We start from the raw sequence: 10,791 nt of genomic DNA, 5'->3' as shown, positions 1-10,791 counted from the left end.
GCTCAATGCAGGAGCTGCCCCCTGGTGGTCAGTGCACTCGCACAGGGGAAGCTCTGCTCAGCCACAAGTCAGGTTGACGGCTGCCAGTACAGTGGTGGTGGTGGGAGCCTCTCCCACTTCCTCAGCAGCACTAAGGATGTCCAACTACAGCTTAGGCCTTCTCCCCGCTGGCAAGTGGACATCCCCCGACTCCTCCTGGGCTGCCAGAAGCATATCTGACTGCCAACTTAGGCCTAATCCCCTTGGGAGCGGGCCTAAGCCAGCAGGTGGTCACCCGAGGGGTAAGTGGACATCCCCCGAGGGCTCCTGGGCTGCCAGAAGCATATCTGACTGCCAACTTAGGCCTAATCCCCTTGGGAGCGGGCCTAAGCCAGCAGGTGGTCATCCCCCGAGGGGTCCCAGACTGCGAGAGGGCATAGGCCGGGCTGAGGGACCCTTGTGCACTGGGCCGCTAGTATATATATAAAAGCTAAGCAACCAGAACGACCCGCAGCCTGCCATCTTGTTATTGGCTCCCCAGAATCTGATAGGTGGTGGGGCCGACCAACAGCTCACAGCTCCTCTCCCCCAGCCAGCAAATCGCTCTCAGGGGCAGGCCAGCCATACATGAATTTGTGCACTGGGCCTGTAGAATAATATAGTTCATTGAAAACAATTCTGTGGGAGGACAAAAAAGTATAGCACATGCACCTTTTATAGCAGCTGTAGATGTCATCTAGTATTGTATCTGTAGGGGTATTTGCAAAAGAAGTTTTAGATAAAGATGTGTTTTATTTACTTACATAAGTAAAAGTAAAGATACGTTTTTTTCACGTTTACTTGTCCTTTACATGGTTTTTGTCCCACCCCTGATTTACACCATATATTAGACTCTAAGAAATTAAATAATAAACTAACATAGTGATTTTTGTATTATATGGTTATTATTTCAGGTTTAACTCCCTGAAATATAGCTTAAGTTGTCATGTTTAATGTTGTTAAATGATAATGGGGGTTACCTTATATTTTTACTGTTATTATTTATCTTCCCAGTCAAAGATAAAACAATTTTGTAATGTTTTTATTTAATGTAAATAATAAATCACATAGAATATGTTTTTATTTCAGAACTATTCGTCAGTTGGCACAGGAGCAGTTTTTTTTAATGTGCACCAGATGTTGCATAGGACACAGGCCTCTGCTTTTCTTTGTTACTCTGCTCTTTACTGTTTTGGAGGTGAGTTGTTGTTTTTTTTTAATGGAATTATCAATATGCTTTATCCTTAAAATGAAGGACATTGAATAAATTACAGTTTTAACTTTTATTAAAATTAGGTCAATACATATTTAAGAAATGTAATCTTTCCCACTATTTTCTATACCAGGGGTCCTCAAACTTTTTAAACAGGGTGCCAGTTCACTGTCCCTCAGACTGTTGGAGGGCCAGACTATAGTTTTAAAAAAAACTATGAACAAATTCCTATGCAAACAGCGGCGGCAAAAACACCCGGCAGGCCGGATAAATGTTTTCGGCGGGTGGCACGTGGCCCGCGGGCCGTAGTTTGAGGACCCCTGTTCTATACTATTTGTAGACTTGTTCTCATTTGCTTTTTATAAATACTTAAGGAAAAAATATATATTCTTGGGAAAAAAGAAATCAAACATTTTATTGTTTTATGTTATTGATGTAAGGCAATGCCACTTCATTTACTGGTACTCTTTGTTTTAGAAAAATTAAATTCTGAGTATGGACTTGTAAATTCATACTGTATAAATTATTATATTTCAGAGTATAGCAAGAGAGAGCAGTAAAAATTCAGATGACTATTTCACTCTTCTACGGCACCTTCTTAATTATGCATACAACAGCAATATTAATGTACCCAATGCTGAATTTCTTCTCAACAATGAAATTGATTGGCTCAAAAATATTAGGGTATGTTACATGATACTGTTTATTTTTTCACTGTTAAATTATTTGCCTTATTTTAAAAGAATGTATAATTTTGATAATTTATGTTAAAACCCCATGGGAATAATAAAACAAACAAAATATGTTCTATCCATTGATGAACTAATAATTCACTATTTGTAGAAAGACTGTACAACAAATTTTATATAAATTTGTACAACAAATTTTACTAGAGGCCCAGTGCGTGAAATTCGTACGGGGGGGCAGGGGGGGGGAGGTCCCCTTAGCCCAGCCTGCACCCTCTCCAATCCAGACATCCCTCTCACATTCTGGGACCACTGGCTCCTAACTGCTCACCTGCCTGCCTGCCTGATTTCCCCTAACTGGCTCCCCTGCCTGACTGATCACCCCTAACTACCTCTGCCTTCCTTCCTTATCGCCCTTTACTGCCCCCTATTCCTCCCCCACCGGCCTGGGTTGCCCCTAACTACCCCCTTCTACCAGCCTGGTTGCCCCTTACTGCCCCCCCCACCAGCCTTGTTGCCCCCAACTGCCCCCCTATGCTCACTCCTAACTACCCCCTGCCCCTTTCCAGCCTGGTCACCCGATGCAGCCTGCTGTTCAGTCATTTGGTCATCCCTCACTAACCTCCCTACCAACCTGGTCACCCCACACAGCCTGCTGTTCAGTCATTTGGTCGTCCCTCACTAATCCCCCTGCCAGGTTGGTTGCTCCACGCAGCCTGCTGTTCAGTCATCTGTCCGGTTGTTTCGGTAGTGATGGCCCTTGGCTTTTTATATATTGGGATCCTTTTTCATATATATACTAGTAGCCCGGTGCACAAAAATTTGTGCACTCAGGGGTGGGGGGGTAAGGGGTGGGGCTAGACCCCTCAGCCTGACCTGCACCCTCTGTCATATTCCGGGACCCCGGCCGCTCCTGGCCTAGGCACAGGCCTACAGGCTTGGGGCGGCCTGGATCCCAAGGCCCCATTTTATCAAGAGAACAATGTCGGCATTAGTTATAGCCCTCACCAAACCCAGAACAGTGCATCTGTGCGTACAACTGCCTCGTTCATGTGCCTGCTTCGCCCTACTGAATTACTAACATCTTGAGGACATAGGTCTGTCTTATCCTGCATACAACTTCAGTGCCTGGCCTGGTGCCAGGGACCTGGGAGGGTTTGCTGAGTGAGTGAGTGAATAATGACTGAGTGAATGAGTGAATGAATGAGCGAGTAAGTGAATGCACAAACAGCTACGGGGCAGGAACTTCTGCTGTGTTGCCATGGCAACTCGGCGGAAGTTCCGGCCCCACTCCCGGCTGCCTGACACCCACCCTAGGAAGTTCCCGCCCTGCTCCCAGCGGCCCAGTGCCCCTTTCCTGGCTGCATAGTTCGAGCCCCACTCCCGGCTGCCTGATGCAAACCCCGGGAAGTTCCCGCCCCACTCCCAGTGGCCCTGCGCCCCTCTCCTGGCTACATACTGAATTATTAACATCTGAGGACATAGCTCTGTCTTATCCTGCTTCAACTTCAGTGCCTGCCTGGTGCCAGGGATCTGAGAGGGTTTGCTGAGTGAGTGAATGAATGAGTGAATGAATGAGCGAGTAAGTGAATGAGCAAACAGCTATAGAGTGGGAACTTCTGGCTGCCTGACGCCCACCCCAGGAAGTTTCCGCCCTGCTCCCAGCGGCCCGGCATCCCTCTCCCAGCTGCATAGTTCACGCCAGGCAAATGCGGCCCGGGTTCTCCGCCTTTGCCCTGCCACCCGGCTCTTGCCTGCCGCCTGGGTTTCAGATCACTGTCAGCGGCAGGCACCTTCTTCTGACCTTCCCCTTTCACCTCCCAGCATTGCGCCTATATGCAAATTAACCTCCATCTTTGTTGGCAGTTAATTTGCATACCACCCTGATTAGCCAATGGGAAGCATAGCAAAGGTACGGTCAAGTACCATGTTTGTCTATTATTAGACTAGACTAGAAGCCTGTTGCACGAAGATTCGAGCAATAAGCCTTCCTTCCCCTGGCTGCTGGCACCGGTTTTCCTCTGGCACCCGGAACCCAAGCCTTTGGTCCGGCCGCAGCGGAGAAGCCAGGCCTCTTCAGTCTTCAGTCTTCACTCCAACCAGAGCCTTCAGTCTTCGCTCTGTGCCTACGTATGCAAATTAACCGCCATCTTTGTTGGTTAATTTCCATAGTCGCTCTGATTGGCTGGTGGGTGTAGCGGAGTGACACCAATTTGCATGTTTCCCTTTTATTAGTGTAGACTAGAGGCCTGGTGCACCTGGCCTGCAGGATCAGGCTGAAACCAGCTTTCCAACACCCCCCAAGGGGTCTTGAGTTGCGAGAGGGCGCAGGCCAGGCTGAGGACCCCACCGGTGCACGATCGGGTCCAGGAGGTACATGGGAGGGCTCCAGGGTGTATCCAGTCCATCTCATTATATCTAAGATGTCACTCCCCCCCAGCAGCAAACTAACCTACCGATTGGAGCATCTGCCCCCTGGTGGTCAGTGCACGTCATAGCAAGCGGTTGAGTGACCTTAGCATATCATTATCATATTGCGCTTTGATTGGTTGAACGGATGACCGGACATTTAGCATATTGTGCTTTTATTATATAGGACTAGAGGCCCGGTCCACAAAAATTTGTGCACTGGCGGGGGGCTCCCTCAGCCCGGCCTGTGCCCTCTCGCAGTCTGGGACCCCTCGGAGGATGAATACCTGCTGGCTTAGGCCTGCTCCCAGAGGGATTGGGCCTAAGATGGCAATCAGACATCACTCTGGCAGCCCAGCAGCCCTCGGGGGATGTCCACTTGCCAACGGAGAGCAGACCTAAGCTGCAGTCAGACATCCTTAGCACTGCTGAGGAGGCAGGAGAGGCTCCCACCACAACTGCTGTACTGGCAGCCATCAGCCTGGCTTGTGGCTGAGCAGAGCTCTCCCATGTGGGAGCGCACTGACCACCAGAGGGCAGCTCCTGCATTGACCGTCTGGCCCCTGGTGGTCAGTGTATGTCATAGTGACCAGTCATTCTCAGTCTTTCTGCTGTTAGGGTCAGTTTGCATATTACCCTTTTACTATATAGGATAGAGGCCTGGTGCACAGGTGGGGGCCAGCTGGTTTGCCTTGAAGGGTGTCCTGGATCAGGGTGGGGGTCCCGCTGGGGTGCCTGGCCAGCCTGGGTGAGGGACTGATGACTGTTTGCAGCTGGTCCCACCCCCTTCAGGATGGGGGTCCCCACTGGGGTGCCTGGCCAGTGTGGGTGAGGGGCTGAGGGCCGTTGTCAGGCTGGCCAGCAACTGATGCTCCCAGCCTCTCCTTTTTATCTTTTTCTTTTTTTATTCTGGGATTTATTTTTCTTTTATAATTGAAACATTGTTGCCATCACTGGAGCTGAGAGCTGGCTCCAGCTCAGTGGCCACGGCCTGCTGAAAGCAGGTATCTGGAGTTTGTTTAGCTTCTATAATTGAAACGTTGTTGCTTTCAGGCTCAGAGCCGGGCCGCGGCAGGCGGGGAACCTTGGCTTCCTCCATCACTGGAGCAAGCAAGCCTCATGTTCGCTTCAGCTGCGTGGCTGCCAGCCACCATCTTTGTTGGCAGTTAATTTGCATATTGCCCTGATTAGCCAATGGGAAGTGTAGCGGAGGTACAGTTAATTACCCTTTTTGTCTTTTATTAGATAGGATAGTTTTGTTGATTTCAGAGAGGAACAGAGAGGGAGAGAGAGAAACATCAATCATGAGAGAGAATCACTGATTGGCTGTCTCCTACACACCCCACACTGGGGACTGAGCCTGAAATCAGGGCATGTGCCCTGATATGCAAATGTCTTTAGAAAATGATATTTAGTTGTATTCATTTTGGTGTTTTTTTACATTTACAAACTGTCATTTAATGAAGATTTTTTTGTTTGTTTGTGTTGTTAATCCTCACTCAAGGAAATTTTTTCCATTGATTTTTAGAGATACTGGGAGCAAGGGTGAGAGAAACATTGATGTGAGAGAGACACATCAATTGGTTGCCTCCCACAGAAGGGCCAACGAAAATTGGGAATTGAACCTGCAATCCAGGTGTATGTACTCTTGACCAGGAATGTAACCCAAGCTTTTCAGTGTGCAGGTGAATGCTCTAACCACTAAGTAACATGGGCCAGGGCTAATGAAGATTCTTAAAATTATTTTTAAGCAAGAGTCTGATCATTTCTCTTGCTCCCAATTTTTTTGAGGGGAGGCAACCAATATTTTTGGTGGCCTAAAAAATAAAAAAGCCTAATAAATTAGCATTTATATTATCTGCTTAATACGTTTTACTTATATAGAGTTCTATGAGAATATAGTTCTGAAATGTGTAGCTTTTTGGCTTTTAGATTAGCATTCTCCCAGTGCTTTATAAAGCCAATTTTTTGAATATGATTTCTTAATTTTGGCACCATTAACATTTTGGATCAGATTATTCCTGGTTTTGAGGGGCTATGCTGCGTGTACACTGTAGCATGTTAAGCTGTACATCACCTGTAATCATTAGATAGTTCTTTAGTAATTTCTCTCTGTTGTGAAATCAAACATATCTTCAGACATTGCCACTGTCTGTCTTCTTAGAGTGAAATTATTCAGATTTACTGTTTGATAGAGTTCTATAAAATAAGAATTGGTAAGATTTAGGGAAATTATATCTGAAGTGTCACTCCCAGCCAGGTCTTTTTTGTTCTGACTTCTTTTGTCTTCCTTTCCTGTAGTTAGGCCTTGTAATGTTTTGTCTTTGGCAGGATAATGTTAAAAACACAGGTGAAACAGGTATAGAAGAGCCTATATTGGAAGGCCACCTTGGGATAACAAAAGAGTTACTGGCCTTTCAAACATCTGAAAAAAAGTATCAGATTGGTTGTGAAAAAGGAGGTGCTAATCTCATTAAAGTAAGTTCTAAATGTAGGTACTAAACTGGTTATAATCCTTTTTTTTTTCTTTGTTCTCCTCATGTGAGGATATATTTTCATGTATTTCTTAGAAAATAAGGAGGGGGAGAGAGAGAAACATCTGTGTGAGAGAGGCCTTGATCAGTTGTAACCCACAACCTTGGTACATGCCCTGACCGGGAATCAAGTCTTTTTTTCAGGGGATGGATGATGCTCCAACCACTTGAGCCATCCAGCCAGGCCTAAACTGGTTGTGACCTTTTAAGTGTTTGTTAGATTTAGCTGTATATTATATTTCATCTTTGTGATATCATCTTGACCTTTTTTCTTTATCTTACAAAAACCTTATCTCTGAATGTTAAATATTTTTTTACATGTATGCCTCCCTTTCTTTTTTTTTTTAATATATTTTATTGATTTTTTTACAGAGAGTAACAGAGAGGGATAGAGAGTTAGAAACATCAGTGAGAGAGAAACATCGATCAGCTGCCTCTTGCACACCCCCTACTGGGGATGTGCCCGAAACCAAGGTACATGCCCTTGACCGGAATCGAACCTGGGACCCTTCAGTCCACAGGCCAATGCTCTATCCACTGAGCCAAACCGGTTAGGGCTGCCTCCCTCTCTTAAGAGATTTTTAAGTTAACTAGAAATCAAAGTTCAGATTAAATGTTTTAGAAAGTTAATCAGCATTAGTGATTTTGCTATTAAGTAAATCTGAATTTTTACTTGATGATACATTAAACTGAGGAGAATGTTTATCCTGTAAGACTTAATCTTTTATGACGTGTGTGTAATAAATTTCCTCGTGTATATCTTGCAGTGCAAGGAAAGGTGTATTATTTTATTGTATAATTAAGATAGTAGACTTACTTATAATATATGTATATTTTAAATTCTAGTCAATTTTTTTAAATAATTTTAAATATCTAGGAAATGGATTATGTTTATTATAGTAAATACTGTTTTGAAATGGAATTGTATTTTTTTTAAAATATATTTTATTGATTTTTTACAGAGAGGAAGGGAGAGAGATAGAGAGTCAGAAACATTGATGAGAGAGAAACATCGATCAGCTGCCTCCTGCACATCTCCTACTGGGGATGTGCCCGCAACCCAGGTACATGCCCTTGACCAGAATCGAACCCGGGACCCTTCAGTCCGCAGGCCGACGCTCTATCCACTGAGCCAAACCGGCTTCGGCTGGAATTGTATTTTTTTAATTTGAAAATTCAAAATTGTTTTTGAGATATTTAATTAAAAATACTTCCTTCCAAGGATATTTTTTCCTAAAACATACATTATGCTAACAAGTGATCTGTTTCTTTTAACTCTTTAGGAATTAATTGATGATTTCATCTTTCCTGCTTCAAAAGTTTACCTACAATGTATGAGAAATGGAGAATTGCCAGTTGAGCAGGCTATTCCAGTCTGTGGTTCACCAGCTACCATCAGTGCTGGTTTTGAACTACTTGTGGCATTAGCCATTGACTGTGTGAGGAATCTCAAACAGATAGTAGACTATTTGACTGAAATGTACTACATAGGCACAGCAATAACTAGTAAGTATTTTAACTTGTAAAGATGGTTTTATTGGTTCATAGTAGTTACATGTTTAAATTCTGGGTTTGCTTTGGTTCTTATGTATATGCATAATCTACACTAATAAAAGACAAACATGCAAATTGACCGTGCTTTCGGTATGTCTTAAGCCACGCCCACCAGCCAATCAGAACGCCTATATGCAAATTAACCCAACCAAGATGGCGGCCGGCAGCCACAGAGCTGGAGCAAGCAGGAGGATTGGTTGCCCCAATGATGGAGGAAGCCAAGCTTCCTGCCTGCTGCGGCCAGCTCTGAATGGCGATGGAGGAAGCCAAGCTTCCCTCCCGCCCACCCTGGATGGCTCTGAGCTCCACTGAAGGCTACAAAGTTTCAATTATAGAAGGTAAATAAATCCCAGCATAAAAAGAAAAAAAGGAGAGGCTGGGAGCTTCTGTTGCCAGAGGGGCTTGGCCAGCCTGAAAACGGCCCTCAGCCCCTCACCCAGGCTGGCTAAACCTCCATGGGGTGAGGGTCCCCACGGTGGGGACAGGGGCTTGACCAGCCTGCAAACAGCTATCAGCCCCTCACCCAGGCTGGCCAGGCACCCCAGGGGGACGCCCACCCTGATTTGGGAGACCCTTCAGGGCAAACCAGCCGGCCCCCACCTGTGCACCAGGCCTCTGTCCTAGATAATAAAAGGGTAATATGCAAATTGACCCTAATAGCAGAACAACTGGGAATTACTGATCACTGTGACACACACTGACCCCCAGGGGTCAGACGCTCAATGCAGGAGCTGCCCTCTGGTGGTCAGTGTGCTCCCACAGGGGAAGCTCTACTCAGCCACAAGTCAGGCTGACGGCTGCCAGTACAGCAGTGTTGGTGGGAGCCTCTCCCACCTCTTCAGCAGCACTAAGGATGTTTGACTTCAGCTTAGGCCTGCTCCCCGCTGGCAAGTGGACATTTCCTGAGAGCTTCCGGGCTGCCAGAGGGATGTCTGACTGCCAGCTTAGACGCAATCCCCCGGGGAGCGGGCCTAAGCCAGCAGGTGGTCATCCCCCGAGGGGTCCCAGACTGCGAGAGGGCATAGGCCGGGCTGAGGGACCCCTCTGAGTGCACAAAAATTTGTGCACTGGGCCTCTAGTATATATATAAATGTCTTCCTGCAGAGGCTTGGGTAATGTGGAAAAATGCTTTATTTTATTATACATGAAATAAAATTGAAACTCTAGAGTTATAAAATAAATTTGAAGCTACAGAATTATATAAAGCATGCATTTGCTTTTCAAGCCCTCACACATTGCTTAATGTTAATTTAATGTGAGTTCTAAAACAGTTACAGTTTGGAAGATCAAAATGTGAGAATATAAGAGTTAAGTGCCCCTTGTTATATTCTCAGTTAACATAATGTGCTCTCAGGATTCCCTTGAAGTAGAAAACTGTCTTCAGACAGCTAATAAGAACTAAAATTCAAAAGGAAGGGGAATTTAACCAAAATAACAAAAAATAACAACATAAAATTTCTCTTTAAATTACTATTTTTTTGTTAATCCTCACCTTTGACATTTTTTTCCATTGATTCTTAGAGAGAATGGAAAAGAGGGAGGTGATGAAAGAGAGAGATAGGGAGAAACATTGATGTGATAGGGACACATCAAATGGTTGCCTCCTGCACCGCCTCAACCCAGGCCAGGATTGCGCCTGCAACCCAGGTACATGCCTTTGACTAGAAATCAAACCTAGATTTTTCTGACTGTGTCCAATACTCTAACCACCCATGCCAAACCTGCTAGACCTAAATTACTTATTTTTTAAGGAAAATGAAGGCTTCATAATATAATGTGTTGTAATTAATACAAATTTTTAAGAATAATGTAAACCATTTTTTTATAAGAAAATTTTAATTACATTTTAGGTGTTTCTAACTGAACTTATCTCTCTGTATTGTAGAATCTATATACAGTCAGTGCAGCATAACAACATTTCTGTCAACAATGGACCAAATATTTATAATAGTGGTTCCATCTACAAATATACATATATATACATATATACATATATATCTCCCCTATATAATAAAAGCCTCATATGCTAAGTGTCCGGTTGTCCAGTTGGCTGTTCAACCAATCAAAGCGTAATATGCTTATGGTATGTTAAGGCCACTCAACCGCTCACTATGACATACACTGACCACCACGGGGCAGAGAGTCGACTGGTCGACCAGTCGCTATGACGTGCACTGACCACCAGGGGGAAGACACTCTGACTGGTAGGTGAGCTTGCTGCTGGGGTCCAGCCAATCGGGACTGAGCGAGATGGGCCAGACACACCCTGCGGCCCTCCCACGGTCCCTCCCCAGCTGGCCAACCTCCGTCTCTCCCCTGCCCCAATCGTGCACTGGTAGGGTCCCTCCGCCTGGCCTGCACCCTCTCACAATCTGGG

The 10,791-nt window shown here is 45.2% G+C and overlaps 1 protein-coding gene across 1 annotated transcript in view; it reads left to right on the top strand.

Moving 5' to 3' along the window:
* Positions 1-10,791, top strand: part of LOC102261911 (probable ubiquitin carboxyl-terminal hydrolase FAF-X) — a 292,998-nt gene that overhangs the window by 226,753 nt on the left and 55,454 nt on the right. The window contains exons 27-30 of the mRNA XM_014540284.1: positions 1,108-1,216; positions 1,769-1,915; positions 6,658-6,804; positions 8,144-8,366. Coding sequence (XP_014395770.1) covers positions 1,108-1,216; positions 1,769-1,915; positions 6,658-6,804; positions 8,144-8,366 — 626 coding nt within the window. The remainder of the gene's footprint in view (positions 1-1,107; positions 1,217-1,768; positions 1,916-6,657; positions 6,805-8,143; positions 8,367-10,791) is intronic.

This window comes from Myotis brandtii, unplaced genomic scaffold (assembly GCF_000412655.1).
Source record: "Myotis brandtii unplaced genomic scaffold, ASM41265v1 scaffold1052, whole genome shotgun sequence".
NCBI lineage: Eukaryota > Metazoa > Chordata > Mammalia > Chiroptera > Vespertilionidae > Myotis > Myotis brandtii.
Note: the sequence above shows the minus strand (reverse complement) of the source record. Positions and strands in the feature narration are given on the sequence as shown.